Source organism: Falco cherrug, chromosome 11 (genome assembly GCF_023634085.1).
Source record: "Falco cherrug isolate bFalChe1 chromosome 11, bFalChe1.pri, whole genome shotgun sequence".
Taxonomy (NCBI): domain Eukaryota; kingdom Metazoa; phylum Chordata; class Aves; order Falconiformes; family Falconidae; genus Falco; species Falco cherrug.
In genome coordinates, this window is record NC_073707.1 from 9,366,305 (window position 1) to 9,389,490 (window position 23,186).

A 23,186-nucleotide genomic window follows, 5' to 3' on the forward strand; every position below is an offset into this window, starting at 1 on the left:
GCAGCGAGAGGAAAAAGCCCTTCAGGCAGAGCAGTGAACCACCCCGGCATACAACAGAGAAACGAGGGTTTGGTCTGCGTTATTAGAAAACAGCTACAGTGACTATCCAGTGGAATCAGATTAGCGTTTATTTATATTTGCAGCCTCTGCAGTCTCTTTCTTAAAAATGACAGCAAGGTTTGCAAACAGAGATGGATATTTTTTTGGTCACGCTGAACTGAAAACCTAACAAAGTGTCTTCAAGCAAACAAACAAAAAAAACAGTTTTAACTTAATGTAACGTGCCAACCACAGGGGAAAAAGCACAGCTTTGGAGGAAATGATGTTTTGTTTCACCAGTTACAAATCTTTCATTCCAAAAAGCATTTTCTCTTTTTCACTAGTAGGTGCTGCAAATCAAACTTAACACAATAAATAGTTGAACAAACTTCAGGACCAGGCTGAGCCAGTTCAAGCACATTTCAGGGCAGATATAGCTGGGAAGCAAATTTCCAACCTACACTTCCCATTTCTTTGCCTGATTGGAGGTATTGTGTTGGCAGGAGTAAACTACAGCTGGTCCCTTTGTTTTTCTGTGAAGGGAAGGAATTAAGATAATTTAAGGATATACTGTACAGAGGAAATGCAAGGGCTGAGCATATATACAGATACTCCCCAGAGGACCCCAGCGGTGGTATTTCCATCCATTGCTACCTGCAGCTAGAAAACTGCCACAGGGGCACTGGAGGTACTGGGCTTCTTTGCAGTTCTCCTACAGTCAGACAGAAACTGCCCCGGGCACAATCCTACGGATGTGCGTGTAAGACTTCCTGAGGGTAACGCTCCCGTGATGAGACACCCCCCGAGGCAGGACACACTCTTCTGTCAGCTTCTGAGTTTCAGGGTCCCAGCACAGCACTGTTGCAATGACTTCGTTCTTTTCATCTCGGCCCCCGGTGATAAACAGCTTGTTGTTGCAAGGAGAAATCCCACAACTGGCTCTCTCATGGGTGAACTGAGTCACCAGGCACCATGTGTCTTCTTGGGGGCTGTAGCAGTAGAGTGCTTTCATTGCCCCACCTGGAGAGGAAACATATCAGTTTGCACTTGCCATTCCCGTAAGAGATTTTAATTAAAGCACCCGCTTCAACAAGGCTCCATTCCTGACATTTGTAAGAATGATTTATGCCCCAAAGCTAAGGTCACAGGATACTTTATTGTTTTGAAAGCCAGATCTGCAGAAGGCCACTTATTGTTCATAAGGCTGTGGAATTCAAGGCCAGAACAAACTTCTGTGGTCATGCAGTTGTGACTGCAGTGCACCCAGAAACAGACCTTTCCCATACCTGCTCCCTCAGCTAAGGACACAACTTCAGAAAAATACAATCGTGTTTGGAACAGCTTAGATGATGAAGGACTAGGTGTGGTAAGATGTCACTATTAGAAATGGGTACACATTTTTTTCACTGACTTGTCTTACTTCAGTGTCCATCTGCCCATCAAACCTCCTTCTGCCTGGAGCTGGCTGTTTTCAAAAGCCTCTTCCTTCCTCATTTAGGGGCTTGTCAGACTGAACTAGTAATCTTCTTATGGGTATGCTAAACAGAGAGGGACCTTCAGTTTCTCCATGTTTCCCAAATCTGCATTCATACTTGAAACATTTTGTGCGCCTTTTCCAGTTTGGCAGGGTCCTTTTCTCTTGAAAAATGGTCAATAACCCAATACTTAAGAAAGGCTATGGAAATATATTCCCTCCTGAAAGTACCAACAGCTAAATGGTTCTTATTCTGAGATTTGCAGGGACTGGACCTGTCTTCTATAGCAGCTGTGTAGAATAGGGCTGGGGAAACACCGAAGCTGTGGTCTTATTGTGAGGTGCAACAATGCCTGGGATCCTACCTGCTGGCAAAGTGAGCGTTTGTCTGTTGTAGTTACAATAAATGCTGGTTTGGACAATACTAGCCCAGTACTTGAGGGATGACTGAGTCATTGTGAAGTGACTTAAACAAGTTTTATTTCCCAGTTGGAGCAGACTGAAAACATACATGTTGTTAGTTATAGTGATTCATCTGGCGGTTGGTAATTCATTGGTCTGGGCAATTTAATTGCTTTGGATGGGGTAACCAAATGTTCTTTTATCTTTTAAACTTCAGGTGGGGCTAATTTCTATCTGATTGAACTAGATTTGTTTCTCAGATAGGTAAACAACAGGTTTAGTGGTGGATGTTCCTGTCTGGAAGATGCTGAATGAATGTAACTGGAGTATCATGTCAATTTTTATCGAGAGTTGTATCATCTAGCCCGTAAGTCATGCCTTCTCTTTCTGTCTGTTGTCCTGTACAAAAAGGGTGAGGTCAATCCCTGTGCTGAGGAGAAGCATGAGGTGTTCATGTACACACAAGGTGCACACATATACATATATATATATGTGTGTGTGTGCACACACATGCAAATTATAAATCCTCCTTCAGAACACCATTTATTATTTGGTGATACTCTGGCTCTCTGCCAGCCCTCAGCACCATATTGATCATGCTGCAAGTGAGAAACTTTCTGCACCAAGGCTGAGAGAGGGAAGGGGAACTTTTCAGAGCTCCTGTTTTGGAAACAAATGTTCCTCGTTCCTCTTTCCTTCTTTTGGTTTTTCCAGCACTGTCTGGAAATGTGTGCAGGCTCTCTCCTCCCTGCATAGTTCAGCTCACCACCATTAAACTCTTGCTCTTCCATCTTTGCTTCCAGTTCTGGCAACTGACAATTAAACCCAAGCATGATCTAGTGAAGAGGTCTTCGTGTATCAGTGGCTCTGCTCCCATGACCTCCTCCTAGGACCCATATCCCTACATAAATCCCGTTTGCAGTGGGCTGTGTAATGCCCCTGGAGAGAAGAGGGGACATGATATAGCCATGAGATCATGCCCTTGCCACTATGAACCCACTTTTGGATGGCTTTAAGTTATTTTTGGGCTAGGTCCAGCTTTTCAAGATACCTACCACACTAACAGGGAGTTTGACCTGGTGACTCTTCACTACTGTTTGTGAATGTGCTGGATCCCCATCCCTCGCTAAGCTCAATGGGAAGAGCCATCTGACCATTTGATTGTACTTCATGGAGTTTGTCGGTGAAACTAACACACAAAAACAAGCCCTGCCGTGTCTATACAAGAAGGAGCAGTAACACTTTGCTTACCCACAACATAAATGTGATCACGGAAACTCGCAGCATTGATGCATTTGGCTTCTACTGGCATGGCAGCTTTCAGGCTCCACGCGTTGGTCGCAGGGTCGTAGCACTGAGTCTTGTCTGTCGCCAGCTTCCCGTTGGGGCCTCCCCCGATCACGTAGAGCTTCTTCTTGTAGCTTGCTGCTGCAAAGGAGCTCACATTGACCATGAGGGGAGCAGCCTGTGTGACAGCAGAAAATCGTTAGTAACCATCTGAAGTAGTCAGACTGATGTCTATGGGACAGGAGCCTGCTGAATTTTAAGTCATGTATCCCTTTTAAGATGATCAGTAGGGTTTGGAAGATGACATTTCTAGGGATAAGGGTGAAATACATTTCAGATTTTTCTTAAGACTGTAAAACCCTGAATAAGAATGTGCTATGTGCAAATGCTGTTCTTAAAATTATGTTATCAATAATTCAAAAGCTAGGAAACGTCAGAGGTGACCAAAATCTCCTTTACATAGTTATGTACATTGAAAAAACACAAGAAACTTGTTCATACTGACCTTTCTACTTGAAGCTGTGATTGTTAGATTCTCCACATCACTTTGTATCATCTAAAACCTATAGAGTTTCTATCTGCCATTATGATGCCTAATCTCATTACTTTCATGGATTAATTGGCTGCCTAATACTCTCCTCTCATTGCTTGAAGTACACTTAGTAGAACTGGGTTTTTTCCATCCTGTTTACCTTGAAATTTGTACTTTCAACTTAAATATAAAACCCATACTGTATATGGTGTATATGGCACAGGTTGATATAGACATTGTATATATACATTGTGTATCAGAGCAGTAGTTTTCAGCCTGTGCTCTGGTTCATGTATACTATGTATATATGTTCATGTATACTATGCTCTTACTCACCAATTACTCACCAATGGACTACTAGCTTTAAAAGCCAACTAAGAAAATGAAATTTAGGCATTAGATATCTCACAGGCAATGATTGGCAGGCCATCCTGTGATATTTACTTTCTGAACAGTATGCATTTCTATAGAAAAAACATTTAGGGTTTTTACAGACCAGAAATACTTAAATGAATTGTACTAGAGCCTGTCATGTTCATTTTTATGATTCAAAGCCCTAACATTTTCTGATTAAAATGTTCTAAATGAGTAAAATGTTACATGATGCAGCATCTTACCTCTGACCAGCAGTTATGAAAGGGATCATATGCTTCCATGCTGTTGATCCTCTGCATGCCATCAAACCCACCAATGACATAAACTTTGCCACCCAACACAGCCATTTTATGCCTCCATCGCCCAATATTTAGATACTCAATTTGTATCCATTTGTTGATGGAGGCGTTGTATTTCCAGACATCATGCTTTGTTTCTTTGCCACCTGTAGTGTACATGACACATGTAAATATGATAGCGTAGCTTGTATTTACTCAAAATCTCCAATATGTTTAAATTTTAAAATGTTATCTCACAATAGAAAATAAATTACTGTTAGCTTCTCAATTATCTACACCAATGGCCTGGCCCTGTTATACCAGAAGAAAATTTCTGCATTTCATTTACTTAATAATGAAGAAAACTCTGAACAATTTCTACAACCAGATATTTGGTAAAGATAAGTCACTGTTCCTCACTTTACCAGACCACAACCACTTTCATTTTAATACTGAGGGAATCACCAGCCACACACAGCATGGTGATATGCAGGTGACTTTTGTGCACCACCAGGGCTTTGCAGAATGCTTCCAAGTGACAAACAAACATGATTTCATTAAGATAGCGGAGGATGCCGCAGCTGGTAGCGCCAAATCCCAGCAAGATAGGCCTGGGGAACTGCCAGTTTGTGCAGGGTAGATCCAGTCAGCTAGCCTAGTACTTTACACAAAACAAAAGACCTGACTCTGAACTCCTATCAACAGTGGCCCTTCATGGCATGTTAGAAGCTTTACTATTCAACCTTGGGACCTATGGCTGGGATCTCATTTTTGTGCCTTTTCTTCTGGTCTCTTTCTCTACTGATTTGGATTTGCTTCATGTTTATAGATTGAAGATCAGAACTGGACCCTGCAGGCTTGCAAGTGAATCTTTACTCATCCTAAAGCAGAAAGCAGTCTTTTAAACAAGCACTTTTGTTTGCCTGTAATTTTTGGTGCAACTGCAATATAAATGGATCTAGTTAGGCCTGAAACCACGTTTACAGACTGAGTAGCTTATTCCATCATCTGCAACCCGATTAAACATTTGCTTCAGTGGTGAATATACTGAAAAGAGAATTCATATTCCATTGAGAAAGTGTCTGCCTTCATTGGTATTCTGTGCTGCAGCCAGATCACTGCAAACTGATGGAGCTCATCTCTGGGCCAAATAGCAGATTGAATAGGAGATAATTAGCATGCTAGAAAGAGTCGTTTGTAATGCTTTTGTCTCAGTATTTTTCACATGTATGTGTTGAATTTTATTTGCACTCAAATAGCTGAAGTGGCTGAAGGGCCTGAATGCAGCATTCATGGCTACAATGGGGCTGAGAGACTGCAGGTGTTGCCCTTACCCTCCCTTAACATTTCTCTTTTACATGAGCTTGCTCTTGCCTGCACAGGCTGAAACTCTGGTAGGAGCCTGAGGTGGACTGGGTGGGTAAATTTGTGGCACATCGGGGGCAGGGAGAGATTTTTGAAAGAACTGGAGGTTTATTGTGTTTCTGTTCTTTCTCCAGACCACAGTTCTTTCTAATTTGAGGAGAAAAAATGAACTAAATTAGTAAAAGTAACAGAACGGTGAGTGCTAATTCATGTAATTTTTAGTTACATTACAAATGTAGTGTTTCACTCCATCCAGTCAAAGCATTTAAACTGTTTGGGGAAATGGTAATCTAAAAGTGGTCATAGTCTTGTGCAAAGAACTTTCCTACTGTTCAGATGCTAAAAGAGTGGGGAAGACTCCAAACTGCACCAAGACACTGAGTGAAATGAGCACGTTGGAGGTAGGAAAGATGTAAGTCAAGTTCAAAAAGAACCAAGTCGCAGGAGCTAAAAGAAAGAAAAGGAGTAGAAGGACACACAGCAGGTGGCAGATGTTTAATCAGGATTGAGGCACTAATAACTTGGTTTAGCTGGAAAGAAACTACTAATTACTTTGGTCCACTCAGCCTTTTATTTGGGTGGGAAGGGTTAAAAGGAGGTAGGAGAAAGGCTAAGAGGGAATGGAGAGAGGAAGTCAAAGATACAAAATTAAGCAGAGAAGGAAGAAATAGGACCTGTGAGAACAGCAGCAAGAGGAAAGCCAGCTTAGAAACACCATAGCAGTTCTGGAGGCAGCCTGGATAGAGCATAAAAGAAAAGCTGGATAAGATGTCAGGAATAAAAGGAAGCAAAAAGACCTTGGGAAAGAGGAAAGGGTAAGAAATTAAAGGCAAATGGAAAAGAGACCTCTCAACTCAAGGGTGTGAAGGTGTGAGGGGTGTTCCCTAGTTGGGATGTTTGACTTAGGTTCCCCTCTGCAGCTAACTTTTAACACAGAGTCTGTTGCCAGAGTAAAAAGAAACTCCCTGTGGTGGGCTGAAAGGAGAAACCTCCTTTATTTGTAACTAGGGAAGGAATAATCTAATTCTTATCCCAGGATAAGAATTTAATAAACTTTAAGTTGGAACGAGGTAATAAAAATATGTGGCTTTCCAAAGGAAAGAATGCAATGGCAAATATTTGAATAAAAGCAATGGACTGCTATTCATACTGGAGCAAAGCATTCATGCTTTGGCCCTCCCTCCTCCTTTCTACTCTCCTGTTTTAAGTGAGCATAGCATTTGGTGGATGATTTTGTAGGAAAAAGTATCCTATCCGTGGAGGCACTGCTCTGTATCGTGGTCTGTAACGTGACAGCAATTAAAAGCTTGCTGTCACTTTTCCTCTGGAAAGCAGAACAAGACCATCAAAATTGGTTTTGACAGGCCATCAAAACCAGCTGTCAAAGTGACCAGCAAGCTTGAGTGTATCCTTTCTGTTGTCAAAGTGGAAACTATAGCTCCAAGATCAACCCCCTACATGGAGCTCAGCTGTGTTTGCGTGGGAAGTTAAGTGTGCCTCCTGAAGCTCTCAGGATGACGATCTGCAAATGGGATGCTCAGACCCATGCTGTGCGTCTGGACCGTTGGGTTTCATCTGGCTGTGACAGTTATTATTGCCGTTAGCAAGTGGGCACTTCTAGAGTCCTGTCTGATGGCTGTTGAAGTGCTCCTGAAAGTGTGGTTTTCAGGTACCAGCCAAACAGTGGTGACAGTTCCCTGCAGGTTCTTGACTGATTCTTGCAGAATTAATCAGATTCTGGCAGGGTTTGGCTTATGCATGTGGAGCTGCAAATGGAGGTGTTACAAGAAGATGCTGGAGCAATTGTTCTTCATTTTAGGTTTGGTAAATGGTTCTCAGGGGCCCTTCCGTGACCATGCTCACTGAGTGTGCTGCACACAAGTAGCCATGCATATAGATCAATGTTGTTTGAAAATTAATCCTGTGCTAAAACCAGGGCTAGGCAGGACCTCACATGTCCAGCGCTTCCCTGGAGCCTGTTCAAAGCCAAAGCATTAGGAATACCTGTACTGCTTCATTCTCCTAAAGCTGCCTCAAGCGTGCTCTCAATAAAAGCTGGAAATAATTGTGAGAACCCTCTGCTCCCCTCTTCCACTCCCAATGTCTTGTTCCTTACCCGATATGTAGACTTCATTTTTTAGCGTAATGCATGCAAACTCCACCCATTTTTTATTCTCATTCTCCGTCTCCTGCTCTGTGATTGGTAATTTTGCTACTTCCAGGCGGCTTCGCCTCAAAGGGTCCAGACAAGTCACTTCTGCTACAAACTTCTCATCTTTCGTACAGCCCCCTATGATCATAAACACCTCAGACTGGAACTCGTGCATCCTGGGCTTGGTTCTTTCTGTAATAATCTAAATGCAAGCAAGACAGAGTGAGTACACAGGGCACTTACACCTACAATTACAGAAAGATCTGGCAACTTTTTTTCTGATTACCTGTTTTGCAATCAGCTGAAACAATTATCAAATGCTTTCTAAGTTGAAAGCCTGGAAAGCATCCTAGAGGCATTCAGCGGAGGTTGCTGTATCCTTCTTTCAGCAGGATTTCTCCAACACTGGACTTAGTTGCTTTTGCCTAGCCACTAGGATCTTTTCAGATCCTCTCGGGAATTCCCAGGGTGGCACCAAGAGCTGTGAAGGTGAGCACTAGTGACAAGGCTGGGTGCATGTGAGGCAGCTGGAAAGGACAGGTTTTATTTGGGCTGACAGAATGGGAACAAGGTAGGAGGGCCCCAAGGTTTAGTGTACGCCCTGGGGAGCTTGGAGAGGGCAAGGCTGCAGTTAGCAGAAAGTGCTCTCATCATTTGTCCTGAAGAGATATGTTAAAGTGTCAAAGCCATAACAGTTCTCAGCTGAGGGGTTTTTTAAATTTGTTTCTTTGTTTATAAGCCTTAATTTTAAGCCAAAATTAGAAGATTTACTTAAAGCCAGCACCAGGCTCTGAAATGTGGCTAACTCTAATTTACTGCCTCTTGGCTCAATTTATTGACCAGGTCTTTGTTTCAGGGACACTGGAAAAAGCCACTTTCCGGGTAGATGTTCACCAGGAGCAAAGAATGCAGGGGTTGCTTGGAAACTTGTGTTCTGCTTGGAGGAAATACTTGCAAGGAAGGGGAAATGAGTGCATTAGTGTCCAAGGTATGCTGGCTGTGTGCTGAAGGACAGAAGGAATAATGTTCTTTACCCTCCCCTACCCCCCAGTTTTTCATACTGGAAGAAATGCAGTGTAAAAGGCGTGGGGGGCACATAAAGTTGTTCCTCTGCTTATGCTGTAACTTAGGGCATTTGCCAGTTTGCAGATCCTCAAAGCCTGCTAGGAGGGATCTGCTCTGAACTCTGAAGTACTGCAACTACTCCTCTGAAGTAACGGTGGTTGTTACCTTATGCATGCCCCAGAAAGGCAGTTCGTGGAGCCACAGGTTAAATGCTGTGACAATAGGCAGCTTGCTCAGTTTTACTTCTCTTTCTACTTTTAATATGTTTCTATAAATTGGCATAATTTATCTATATTAAAAAATATTCCTAACGCAGACATAAATCTTGTATTTTTCCTATGTTTAGGAAAGTATCAGGCAAGGTTTTTTTAAAACATCTGTCCCAGAATTCACCAGCTTTCAGAATTTTGTTTTTAACCTGTCCGTCACCACTGCCAGGCATCAGCCCCAGGGAGGGTAGCTGGCAGGGCTGCCTCTGTCGGCTGCCCCTTTGAAGATGAGTGTAATGAGTGTTCAGCCCTGAGCAACACTCCCTTTATCTACCCGCGTGGAGCTGACAGCACTGCTGAGTGGGGCAAGGCTTCCTCGAGGAGTTCCCACCCGACTGGCCGGCACTGCCCTGGGTCGGTGTGAACTGTCTTACACAGTCACTGGCACAAAAAGCCTTTGGCCTCTACCCCCCAGCCAGTGACACATCTGCTGTTAGCGATGGATCCACAACATGCTCCTGAGCCTCCTGCCTTCCTCTGACCCTCTGAGGAGGCACACACGTTTCCTCACATGCTCACATTCCTTTGCTCCTGTTGTGAAATCTGACCTCTGGTTGCTCTCCCCTCTACCCCATATTTTGAGCCAGGAGATGTGACTGATACCTAACTTTCCAAAGAGGATGGGCAGTTGAGGAACTGGAGATCCAACACAGCCTACCTTGAGCAGGCAGGACAGGACTCAACTGGATGTCAGGATGAACCTGTCTCGTTGGGTGCAGGGACCTCTGCAAATGAGGAAGATAGGCAGACCTCTCCTCTGGGAAGAGACTGTCTTCACAGGAGGTTCTCGCTTTCTGAGACATTTCCCCCCATAAGTAACAGATGGAGATGTTACATATTTGTAAGTCATTACAGATTGTGGCACAGTTTAGTGGGAAAATTATTCTTCCTTTCTTAGGCTTCAAATAATAGCTAGGAGGGTGAGGCGTCAGGAGTAACACCGTTTGCCTTTTTACTAGTTAAGTAACGTGGGATCTTTGTTTAGCTGGGCAAGCATGTGTGTGAATGGTTGAGCTTGGGTGTTCATAAATAGGAAGCTGTACACTTTGTTTTAAAACAACCTACCAAAGCTTCTAAACTCCCTAAATCAGCAGGATAACTGGTGAGGCCCACCTTGACTTTTCAGTAGCACCAGTCAGTGCAAGTTCAGCGTGAGTACCTTTTTCTCCCTCACGGTACTGCTCCTTCCGATCGTATTTTTGAGCAGAAGCATGAGACATTTAGAAAAAGCAGTAAGTACCTTCCTTTTTTACTAACCTCATTGCCCGACAGATGGTACATTCTTGCTTCCTGGAGCAAAGGAAAGACATCTGGACACTGTCTAATGAGTTGATCGGCTTCAACAGTCTCTACAAAATACCAGGGGTCCAAGAGGGGCAGCCGGACATTCTCCAGCACGTACGGCAGGAGAGGAAACCTTTCCGACTCCTTGTAACGAACCCAGTTCATTACAGTTTCGAACACCTGTGCCTCTTCCGTGACGTAGAGGTCATCGCTCTTCAGCGTGCTGCAGAGAATGTCGGCCGGCAGCTCCAGGAACTCCTCATGGTTCAGCACCTGGGTGAAGTTCTGAATAATGTAGTCCTGCACTTGTTGTTTCAGGCTGTGCAGGGAGTGTGCATCAGCCAGCCTCAGGATGCCCACGCAGTTCTCTGGCTGGAGGGCTTCTGTGAGGAAACTGGCACAAGCATCTACCATGCGAAGGAACTGTGGGCAGAAAAGCACGTATAAGCACAGAGCAGTTACTTGTATGACTGTATCACGGAAGAACTATCGAGCTTTGGGGCTGAGTCCCAACCAGCCACGTGCAGTACAGCAAAGAGCTGGGGGAGACAAGAAATCAGTCATATGAGGACAGGTATCTCCCAGAATCTGCAGTCTGAAATGAAAATTTCCTCCTCAGACTGCTTTTTCCCCCCTCTGCAACCATACTGCTTCTTTTCCCTCTTGCAGGACACGGAAGACCTGTGAACAGCCATGGATTTTATTTGTTTCACAAAAGTGAAGGGTTTTCTACCATTCCACTTCCCTCCATGAGATCTCAAAGCGCTAGCAGCCATGGAGTTACAAAGCACTGGTGAGGTCCCCAGGCTTCAGATGTGCTTACCCTGCTTCATCTTGTATGTCAGCTCAGATCAACTAGAAGAGAGTGGTTTTGCAGCCCAGGTGACTTCACTTTCTGCATTTATGCTCCCACCATCCAAACTCTGAACGTGTCTGAGGCCTTGCAAGGGTGGTGGAAAATGAGTGCTGAGGTCTGGGATGCTTGTGTCAACATGTGCCCCCCCGCCCGCACCAAGTGCTGGGGCATGTTGTCCTGTACTGGGGCACGTGGCAGGAAGAGACTGACCATCAGCAAATCTTCGAGTTGCCTGACAGCCAGGGTTGCCTGGCAAGCGTATGTTGTGAGGGAGGCCTTCAGAGGTTTTAGTGACCTTGTCGTCACCATTGGTTGAAAAATACATAGATCTGCATTTCACATGCAGAGCCTGCTTAATCAAAGAACTTTCCACGTTTGCATTCAATAGGGCATCACAACTACTTTCATTCATTCCCTTTGCACAGTAGCCCCACCTGAGGGTCCCAGATGTGCAGATCCTGGATCACAGACATCTGCAGGGCATTTGCCATGAACTATGACGTGAGCTGGGTTGCTGGTGATTATTCAGCAACTGGGATACCAGTTTTGGGTAGAACTGATAAGTTACAGTGCTTCATGCTGGGCTTTCCATTGCCTCCGTGGTTTCAGATATGGATTTCATGTTGGTTTTGCCACTGAGCTGTGCAAACAGCAACATATAGAAGGTGGGTCAGAAATGGTGCTGTGCATTTCTTTCTATGCTTTTGGGGTCTTTTTTCCATCCAGTGTCAGCAAGTAAACCATTTTAACTCATTCTGTCCCACTGGGGAAAGTTGCAGAACAGTAATTTAGGGGCAAAGGGGAAACGAAACATTTTTAAACACTTTAGTATGTAGATTTGTTTCAGTGATTAGGCTAGAATCTTCCAGACGCGGCAGTGTTGTGTTGACACATTTAGACTGTTTACCAGAGCTGAGTGATTGCAGACACTGCGTACAGACTACCTGGTTCCTGTTTTACATTTAGATGTGGTCAAGTGTTTAGAGAAATGCAACTGACTGATGGACGAGGGTATGCGAGGTCTCAGAACATGCTGCTGCCGTAGTGATATAAATTTGTCAGTGGCACACTGTGGCACTGCGGCAGAGCTCAGCGGCTCATCGGTGCCTGCCATGCTCGTGTTGCCTGTTCTCTGGGCTAGCACAAGGCTAACGTTTTGAACTCAGCAGTGCATTGCCCCGAGGATCTGAAAGGACCTGCCAGCACCAGGTAGTCCTCAGACCTGCCTCAGCATTAGCCCTTTGAAAGCTGGCAGTAAAGAGATGTAAAAAAATCAAATCTGGGATTTGCTGAGGCCACTCATCAAGTCATCCACAACTCTGGAAACAGACCCCAAAACAATGTTCTCACCAGCCTACGGCCCAACCACTGTAGAGGGCTCTAATTATTTATACATGGCTTGTTAAGAGCAATACTCACGAGATGACACCAGAGAGTTTTCTTCCAGGCAGTGCATGCTGGTCTAACGGCCACGCAGGCACCACTAATCACGCTGGGTAGCTGTGTTTGTGCCAGATAAATGAGGAACTGTGAGGTGTGGGCGTGAGAAAGGGTCCCCACCAGGGGCTTAACCAGAGAGGTTGGGCTGCTTGGGAGCGTACCAAGGCAGGACTTTCCCCGGCTGCTGCTCCTTGTCCCCGTGCTGCACTGCCTCCCCAGCACTCCCTTCATTTAGAGACAAAACTCCCCAGAAAACTCCCCTGAACTTGCTGGACACGGTTCAGTCAGTCCCATGAGAGCAGGTGACTCAGGAGAGCACCCAGGAGGAAGACAACCGTGAACCCCCTGAACCTCTGCTTCATCTGCTCCTATTGTTCTTGCAGAGCTCTGAATTTTCTTCTTTCCTTTCTGCAAGTACCCCTCCTAATGCCACCCCAGGCATTTTAAAAGACCTGTTCCCTGGGAACAATTTCTTCAATAACTGGGTCCGTCTCCTAATACCCCTTGAATTCAGGTTCTTACCTGCTAGAGACATGCCATGTGATTATGAGCTGCCTTTCTGAATAACAAAACGTATTCACCCCATTTAAGTCCTTGCTTGTCCCAGCTTTAATTCAACTGTCTAGTGTAAGCAGCCCTGCACCCTGCCATGACCCCCAGAAACGGAAGGGAACGGTGGTTGAAAAGGCTCTTATTCATAGTCCCTCTCTGTATGCAGCACACTTCGGGGTCAGATCCTGCACCCTGCAGCTGCGCTGCCCTCGGCCACCCGCTCTGCCTGTGGCTGCAGGGGCAGCACGTCCCAGCTCGGCAGGACCACCTGCGTCCCACGGGAGCCGGCTGGGCAGTGAAGGGGCACAGGCACCCTCGCAGGGTGGCTCGTCAGGGAGCCAGCAGCTTTCTGAGCCTGCACACCAATGTCTGACCTGGAGCTGCCTGGAAGCTTTGTTAGCAAATCATGGAAACATAGACCCATAGAATGGTTTGGATTGGAACGGACCTTGAAGATCATCCATTCCCACCCCCCTGCCACGGGCAGGGACACCCCCCACCAGCCCAGGCTGCTCCCAGCCCCGTCCAGCCTGGCCTTGGGCACTGCCAGGGATGGGGCACCCACAGCTGCTCTGGGCAGCCTGGGCCAGCGCCTCGCCGCCCTCACGGGGGAGAATTTCTTCCTCATATCTAATGTCCATGTGCCCTCCTTCAGCTTCCAGCCATTCCCCCTTGCCCTGTCGCTACGTGCTGCCTGGGCTGGCACTGCGCGGTAGCTGCGGTGTAACTAGCACTGTCCTGCCACAGACTCCCTGGCCGTTCACTCTTACGTGGCTACAGGATGGTTTCCAGATAATTGGTGAGGTATTTTCCTTGTAGCATCTTGCTCCTGAGAAGTGGATTCACACGGGGATGAGAGGTGCCCTGGGAGTCAGTGATGTCACCAGGCTGGTGGTGCTCCAGCCGTGTGGGGGGGCAGAGCAGCCCCACTTAGAGCAGCCAGGGTGAGACAGCTGGGGCCACCCCCCACTGCGCCCACTGCAGCTGGCATTTCCATGGCTGTGGTCATCACAGCCCCCATTTTACCTCTGCTCAGGAGCTGCCTTCCCTCCCACCGTCGCTGCTTCCCCCACAGCAGGTGCTGTGGGCCTCACCCAAGCTGTGCTGAGGGAGCGGGGTAATTCTGGGGGGGCAGGAGGGGTGTAGACGGGTCTGAAGGCTGCTGCTGAATTACCGCAGGGGAGGCAGAGCTCTCTGCCAGGGCCCTGAGGAGCAGCCGGGGTCTTGGCACTACAGAGAGGATGAGCAGCATGGGGAGCAGAGGGTGCTGGGCTGGAGCCGGGGTGGGCACCAGCCCTGCGAGCCTGGTGGCTGGGCAGCTGCCAGCCCAGACAGAAGAGATGACTGTTGAACTCATGTTGCAACTGTGCTCTAGGTGGAAAAAATTTGTCTGGGTCACTTCAGGGTGAGGCTTAGCTGTGCAGCAGCTCCCTGCTCCGAGCCCTTCACCTGCTTCCCCGAGGAAGCACAAAGCACACTGCCTGCTGCTCCCACCGAGCAGCTTCCACCTCCTCCTGCCCTCAGCTGTGGCTGCGTTTGGTCAAAACTTATTGGAAGCGACTAAGGGAAGGCAGAATCACATCAAACTTTGTCCGAAAGAGTTTCTAGAGAAAAGTGGAGTATCTATATTGGAATATCCAGAACTGTTCAAGTTCTTTCTTTTGTGGTTCTTTGTCAAGCCTGAGAGATTGAAAAAGGCACTGCCAAAAATTGTTGCGAGTCAGATAAAATACTCCTATTTGGAATTTGGTTTTCTCACACGTCATTAATTGGAAAGGAAAACATTTCTCAAACAAAAATGTTACAATAAATGGCAGAATTAATCTTTTCAGCTGTTGATGTATTGAAACATTTGACTCTTTCAACTGTTCCTGTTTGTTCTTCGGCATAAATAGCAAAGACAAGCTGGCAGAATGCTAGTAGTTACTAAATATTTTTTACACAAAACACATTTTCAGCCAAAAACCTCAACCGTGTATAATGTGAGCCTTTAAGGCCTTGTAAATCTTGATAGTATCCAGGACCGTTGCAGTAAGACTTGGGATCACTGCTTTTAGTTGAACGTTCCTGAGTTTCTAGGTTTTTGTAGTTTACTATTCTTGCTCATGGCACCCACATGATTTTAGCGTTACTTTAACAACATTTGATAGTTTTTCTTAAAGCACCAGCTTTGGGAGTCAAATTTAATCTTAATTTTAATGAAAAATAGTGAAGAGAAATGAAAAAAACCTAAGTTTATACTTTTGACAGTTTCAGGGGGGAAAAAAACACCTGGGGAATGATCCTAAGGAAAAAAGGTTCCCAAGAAAACAAAAATAGCATAGAAAAGTGTCCTGAAAATGGACCAAAATAACCTTTGAGGGCGACCAGTTCACAGTATTGGTCTGCTGAAAATGCCAGTAAGTTCCAGCACTCTGGCCTCAGGTGACATTAAAGCTACACCACCTTTCCTGAGTTACCTTGGGGAGCACTTTTTGATAACTTTCCCTTCTCTCCCCACAGCAAGTACCAGCTCCCATTACCCCAAAGGCCACAGGTTCATTTCAGAGCAAAACTTCCCAGGTAAGATTCAAGAATCTGACATTCATAATGAACCACAATGATAATGAAGTCAGGTGTTTCTTGCCTTCCTTAATGAGAAGACTGGACACACATACACACATTGGCACTTTGGCAGGTTATGCTGGTTGCAATTTGTTAACAATTTGCAGTTTGGTGCCAGGGACTATAATTTGGTAGACCTCACAGATGATTTACACGACACGTGAATACCTCACGGACCAAAGGCTGAGTAACGCTGCTCAAGTCTGACGTCCCACATGTCCCAGGTCATGACTAAAACCCTTTACATCAAGAGTCCTACAAAGGACGATGCTAACTTTGGCTGCTGAGCCTCCATCTCAAGGCAATGGAGAGGGAGAGACAAAGTTAGCTTCCTGGCCACACCAGCTGCTGCCCACTAACTCTTTTGGGCTGGAGGGTGACCTTCGCAGGCTGGCCTGAACCCTGGGGAGCACTGTCCCAGCAATAACCCTGCTGCCTGGCAGGCAGCACATGGGAGCTGCTCTTGGAAGCAGAGACCAGCTGTTTGCCTGTTTCCACAGCACCCAGCCCATGGCTGCAACTGCCATTTTTTACCACAGTGTAAGTAAATACAAAGCAAAATGCTTCCAGAACCCATGAAAGCAGAGAAGTTTGCAGCATGTTAACGAGGGTAAGACATGGTGTTGCCAGAGCAACAAGACTGGATCAGTGCATTTGACTTATCTGTACCTGAAAGAGGCTGGCAGCTTCCAAGACTTTCTGTACATTTTGCTTTGTGATGAGCATCTTGCTGGTGTAGGTGTAGTCCAAGAGTATATTCATGGTTTCTGCATCAACTCCTTTAAGTATGATCTTCTCTTCATATTTCTCTCTTAAATCATTGCAGAACATGGCCCTGAAAAGAAAGACGTTGATCTTTTACTGCACCCCAACCAGGATGAGGCATTCTAAAGATATTTGGTTATATAGATTTCAACACAGAATACTCCGATTACTTCATAATTTATGCAATTGTAGCAAAGTAGCACGGCAAATCCTTTTGTTGTTTTCATACCTCTCTACTCATGAGTGTGATAAGGCATACACACATGATGGATACGCCAGAGCTGGACTCTGCAGTAGACCTGGAGCTCCATGGAAGCAAAAGGCAACTGGGACCTTCTCTGGGTGGTGCTTTGTGTCTGGACTGATGCTGCTGAGCAGTTGTGATGTCTCACCTGCCAGCCTCTTACAGACTTCTACTCCTTCTGTTTCTAGTAGAGGCCCTGCTCATTAAGCCCAAATCTCCAAGCCACTGACATTCTCCTTACTTCGTTAACACAACACATGCACCTTGTAACCCTTGGCAAGGTCAATACCCCTGCGCTTGCAGGCTGCAGAATGCTGCTTAGACTGAACCCTGAGGGCCAGACCAGATCCACGTCTGATAGCCTCACCTCTAAGCCTTCCAATGTATCTTTGACCCCATTAATACCAGGGATGGGCCAGGAGAAAATAGCTTATGGATTTTCTTCTAATTAAGAGGCTGACTTTTCCTCTGCTAAATGTTGGGAGCTCCTGGTAGGACTGTAGAGTTGGTACCTCCTGGCTGGAGAAGTACTTGAATAATCATGAGTTGAAACTACTGTTGGTGAGAAAGCGCAGAGGTTTCATGCATGTTGGTACCGTCTCTTCTTTGGTGGGTAAAACTGCATGTGAAAGGTGACTGCCACGCACACCTTTGGCACCAGTCAGACACGTCATGTGGGACATCAATCAGAAATTTCTCTAAGAGCTATTTAAATCCACTTTGCATTGTGACAGCTGCAAGGCAAACACATCCATCTCCACCTGCATTTTCAAGTTCATAGTTTTAAGTGTTTCTTCCAATGCTTTTGCTTTTATTTAGAAGTTTGATCCATTCTGTCTTGTTCACTGCATTCAGAGAGTGAGATTTCACATCATTTGCAGTCTGGCTCAACAGATTAGAAGTATGTGAGTGCACTTGTAACTATGTTGGTGAAAAACATGTGCAGATCTAAAGTGTAATTAGAAGCACTCTTTACCCTGAATACCAAACCCTTCATTAGTCATGTACAATGTTGACAGGACAGCACAACCTGGGAAGTGTCTAGAGGTCCAAAGTCTTAGGCCACGCTTTTCTTGTAAAAGCAGTGCCAGAATAAAGCTGTCTGATTCACCCATCTTACTCGTACCAAGTTGTAAACAGTTTTTATTGCAAAGCAGTTAGGCATGATGAATGGCAGATGGATGGAAGATGCCAGCTGCTTGATGCTCTAAGAGCTACCTGCTCCTTGCCTCAGCAGAGATTTTACAGCGAGAGAGCTGGCATTAGCTATCTTAGTGTATAAAACTGCCTTTTGGATAGAGAGACCTAATTTTGAGCAGGAAACCTGGGCAAAGAAATTACTTGTCAGAAAAGATGTTCAGGCAGAATTCTCATTTTCCCTTCACTTAGCTTGTTAGAGGTTATTTATTCACTGCCCTGCTCCATGGTCCAGTTTCTGCTGCCACTGAAATCAGAGTATTTGAAAGGCATTAAGACAAAATGCTCCTTAACTTCAGCAAGCACCAGACTGGGATGCTCCTTAGCTTCTCTCCCTTTTGGCAGTGTCAGATGCTGTATGCCTGGGGCATGCAGCAGGTGGCCGTTTGAAGTCAGCCCTCCTCAGCACCCGCTGCTCCCTGGGCATGGGGCTTCCACGCGGAGAGGGAGGTTTGTACAAAACAGCCGTTTCAGTTGCGCGGGATTGATAGGTGCCGAATGTTTCATCTGAATCAGAAATACGCCGTTGTAGGATGCAGGTGGTGTCTGCTCTTGTTCCTTTTATCTCTTAAGCTGGTGATTCTAGTCTTGTATTTAACCATCCCTGTCGGGGAGATGAGAGCTCTCACTTCTGTCCCGCTAAGCCAGAGTATTTGGCGGAGGTTGGCTAGAGATATCCAGCGTCATGCTGTTGCAAGGCTGCTCAGAAACCAGCCTCGGGATTCTGGTGGAGGCTTTGCACAGGGGTCTTGTCAAAGTGCTTTCACCTGTCTGTCTCCTAATCTGTGAAATTGCGTTAGAGTTGCCATCCACTCCCTGTCTCACAGGGTGCAGATTCATGTAACATGGGTGCAGCCTGCAGAAATCACACGTCTAAAGCACCGTGCTCTCCCACCAGTGCTCCTCTCTGGAAGGTGGCAGGGCTGAACTGGACAATGCTATCCAGGAGAGCCGACTTCTGGAGTTGCCTGCCTTCTGCTCCGATGGGGAGCACCTCATTCCCACCCTATGGGCCGACCGGAGGGAACACCCTGACACCACTCAGCACTGATCAGGCTGAGCTTCTTCTCTGCTGGGGATTAAAATGTTGCTTCTGAACCTTTCTGTGCTTACCCAGAGAGGTGTGTGATTATTTTCTCTGGGGTTCTAAATCCTTCAGATGTGGCTACTAATTCTGTTGTCTGTTTCCCTGTTTCCTGTTCCTGTGTAATTCTAAACTAAGCCTTTGAACCAACGTTTATTCTGAGGAATGCACATCCGAAGTGAGTGCCAACGGCCAAATTTAGATACCTAAAAATGGGTAAATTTAGAAGAAACAGGGGAAAAATCTCAATTAAATAAACGAGGGGTTGCAGTTTGTGGAGCACTTTTTAAGCACCCACCCACAAAGGATTGCTTGTGCTAGGAATTACGAACCCGACTTCAAACAACCGTGCTGGAGCTTGAGGATGCTCTGGAAAATATTGCTTCAACCTCTCCCAGCCTCATTCTTCCACTACCTTTGGCAGTGCAGGAGTAAAGGATTACTGCTCCACCTTGGTCAGCTTGTATGTCTCTTCTCTGCTTTCTTACCTTCATCTGGGTAAATGGAGTTAATGCTTCTATGTCTGTAGATGCAGGATGCGTCAGAAGTACTAGTCTATCTACTCTGCAGCTTTGCTGAAGGAAGTCGACTTTATTTAACTGTGTTTAAGTTAGCTGCTATGGATTGCTTGCATTATGGCACCCAACATTCAGGAAGAGGGTTGTGTAATGTGCTGTTGCAGGGGAATGAAGCCCATGACTCACAGGGTCCCTTTGCTTTGCTCCTCTGCACCGGTGTTAGAGGCCCTGTAATAGCATGGAAAGTACTAACAGAATAGTGTGATTTAAGTATTTCTTCTTTCTTTGGGCCCATGCAGCTTGCAGTGAATTACAGCAAGATCAAACAAGCTGCCTTGTGAGTAGCAAAACTAGTGAAGCTCAGTCCTCTGCAGGCTTGAGTGCTCCTCTCCCTCTTAATAACCTCAGCTTCCCCTTCCTGAGCCCTCCATTCTCTCATTATTCCTCGCACACACATTTTGCAGCCCCTCTCAGGACACTCAGCTTGCTGAGCCCTCCGTTTCTCTCCCGTTATCCCTCTCAGGCACGTTTCAGTGTCCCACTCAGGACACTGGGCTGTGTGCTGGCTGCCTGTGCCCACCCCAGTGAGGGCAGCGCATGCCTGGCCTGTTCTGGGCACCGTGCATGTCAGCTGGCTGGGACGCGGTGCTTGTCACCCGGCTGAGCACCGTGGGGGCACGGTTCTGGCTCTGCCTAGCTGCAGATTTCCATCAAACTTGCGGGCACTTCAGTTTTGGGATTCCCAGCCTCTGCCAAACGTGACTGAAACTAACCCAAAGAGTTGTGACAGGAGACACTGGCAGAGAGGCAGACAGCGCTATAGAATAAATCTCCACTCCCTGGGAAGCCTGGTCAAACACGAGCACCCAGGGGGGCAGACCCTACGCACGTGCGCAGTTGCCTTGGGATGAAACGACCTCCAGCCAGGTATCCCCCTTCCTTCAGAGGGACAGGCTGTAGCTCAGGGCTCAGCGAAAAACCAGCCAACAGCGGTGATCAGACAACTGTCTTGCTTGTTCTTAACTGTTGGAGTCCCTTCTGATTGCAGCAGCTTTCCTCAGAGCAGAAGAGGAATTGTTTCTTGTCAAAATATCGTTATGGTAATTCTGATTTTTATTTGTGCATCTACTCTTCTTCCTGTGCACAGTGCTGGTAAGACATGTTTGGGCATCTCCGCTTTTAGTTGCACATTTTCACATATGCAATATATGTCATCTATCTGCAAAAATAATACCTATCTCTGTATATTCACAGACCAATCTCTATTGTGAGATGGTAAAAACAGAACTGTTCTTCCAGGCACTACTAGCAAAGTTTACTAGACTCCATTAAAATTAGCTTTCTGCTTATGTCACAAGTGGTCACAGGTCCTTTTTTCTCATGTTTCCTCTGTAACTATTCAGTCATCTGACCAATTTAGCAGAAAAAAAAGAAAGAAAGAAAAAAAATCCCAGCCATGCAAATGTGATTGTCTACAACGATAATGGAAAATCTGTGTTAAAACTGATACCGAGTTCCCCTGTGTTCTAAAATTTGTTCTTGCTGGCCAGTAGTCTCAGACTATCTGCTGTAGTACTGAAAGGATTAAAAATTAAAGAGGACCAGAAGGAAGAGGTGAAATGGTAAAATGGCTTTCAAGGAGAACATTGCCATTGCAATTGATTTTCAATAACCCTAGGAAAGAAGGAAAATTCCTTCTCTTTGCTCCTCAATAATTTTATGCAATACATATTGTTACCACAGAATGGTAATGGGAAAAATTACCGAGTCCCACAAACCCACTCCTTATCTCAATAAAAATACCGTGTGATCTGAATGAATATTCCTCTTTGCCTGAATCTCAAATGGACAATACAAGGGGCTACAGATACCTGGTTAAAACACCATTTTCTCATCCACTTGTCTGCCAACCATTCTCTGTTCCTTTGCATGCCTCCAGCAGACTTGCTGAGTGCTGCTATCAGAACTCCGGCAAATCCACAACTTGGCACCTGCCTTATTTGAGTCACCAACTTTAAAAAAAGAGCTGAAAGGTGTCAGGAATTACAGACTCACTGCAAATTTGCAGAGTTTAACGCCCAATTTACCCTCCTTGGAGATCTTCAGTTCAAGCCTAAGAAGCAAAGTAAGTTTATTGGGTTTGTTTCTTACGTGCCTTACCTGAAATAATTGCTTGCTGCCGCAAGGACCACTCGGTGACAGGAGAATTCCCTGCTGTCCACGCACAGGATGACATCTGTAAGGGAATTTTCAAGCCGAAGGTTCTCCAGGCCATTCTGGAGCACCAAGGAGAGACCTGTATCATCAAACTTGACCTTTTCACCACTCGAGACTTCCACCAGGTCCCCCATTTTCGTCGAATGTTCATTGTCCGAAGAGATCTGGGGTTCCTCAGAGCTCTTCTCCAGCGTGTCCCCCATTATTCTGGCCAGCACTGTCTCATTCTGTTGGTGCTTCAATCTAAAAAGAGCTCCTAGGCTTCAGACGAGTCACACTGCAGAAGTTGGGCGGATTTCCTGTCCAGAGGTCTCTGCTTATCTGTAGCTGTCACACACACATAACAGGAAGCCTTGCACTTTCTCATCCTGTTAACACAAACAAAGGCTGCGTTTTTTTTCAGTGAATTTCAGGCAGTATCAACGTGTTTAGAAAGGACTTAAGATGCCTCTGGATGTGAGAAGATTACAAGTGACAGGGAAGGCTTGCTTCCCACCCTACAAGCCAGTCCCTCACTGTTATCCATCTCTGCTGGCTGCAGTGATAGGTGCGCCACGGCCATCAGGTCATCCTGGCAAGAGTGGGCTGCTAAGGGGAAGAGGGTCTTATTTAAAAATGTCTTTTTCCAGGTATGTGGTTATTAATCATCAAGCTGGTTTGGCGGTTGTTTTAGGTATTTAATCATATGCTCACCTATTCAGAAATCCCTCCGAGTGGCTGTTTCTGTCTTTCATGACGTGTTAGCTGACAGGCATTGGGTGGCTTTTCTTTAAGGCTAAACCAGTGTAACTCTCCAGGACATGGAGCAGCACCAAAGATCTCGCAGCTGATGGTCTTCAGGCCACGCTGCTGAGCACAGTGATGTCCCGCATGGGTCCATGCAGCCACTGCCATGCCACCAACTCAGTCTAATAGTGGAAGCTAAAGGAGAGAGCCTAGGGAGCAGTGTAGGCATGCCCATCCCCACCACCCCACTGCTGGAGGTACCCTGAGACACATGTACACCTAACTTGCAGTCCCCAAGATAAACTGGGATGGTGGTGGGACTGTGGGCTGAGCAGCCGGCAGTGGGCACGCTGCAGGGGGGGGCTGGGGCTGACCCCCCAGTGTGACAGAGCACACAGAACACAGGGCTGAAGGTGTCACTTTCACCTAAGATGGAATTGGGTCTACTTGGACCTCACCTA

The 23,186-nt window shown here is 46.1% G+C and overlaps 1 protein-coding gene across 2 annotated transcripts; it reads right to left on the minus strand.

The window, feature by feature from the left end:
* Positions 1-110: 110 nt before the first annotated feature.
* KLHL6 (kelch like family member 6) lies at positions 111-22,299 on the minus strand. Of its 2 annotated transcripts, XM_014282018.3 has the most exons (8): positions 22,098-22,246; positions 21,943-22,018; positions 16,644-16,809; positions 10,496-10,945; positions 7,869-8,106; positions 4,352-4,554; positions 3,167-3,380; positions 111-1,059 (listed from the first exon to the last, which is right to left on the minus strand). In XM_014282018.3, the coding sequence occupies exons 3-8, from the start codon at positions 16,803-16,805 to the stop codon at positions 758-760; spliced, it is 1,569 nt and encodes a 522-aa protein (XP_014137493.1). In that variant the 5' UTR covers positions 16,806-16,809; positions 21,943-22,018; positions 22,098-22,246; the 3' UTR covers positions 111-757. The 2 variants fall into 2 exon arrangements, with proteins under 2 accessions (XP_014137493.1, XP_005441731.2); XM_005441674.3 differs by having other exon boundaries at positions 21,943-22,299.
* Between the last annotated feature and the right edge of the window lie 887 nt (positions 22,300-23,186).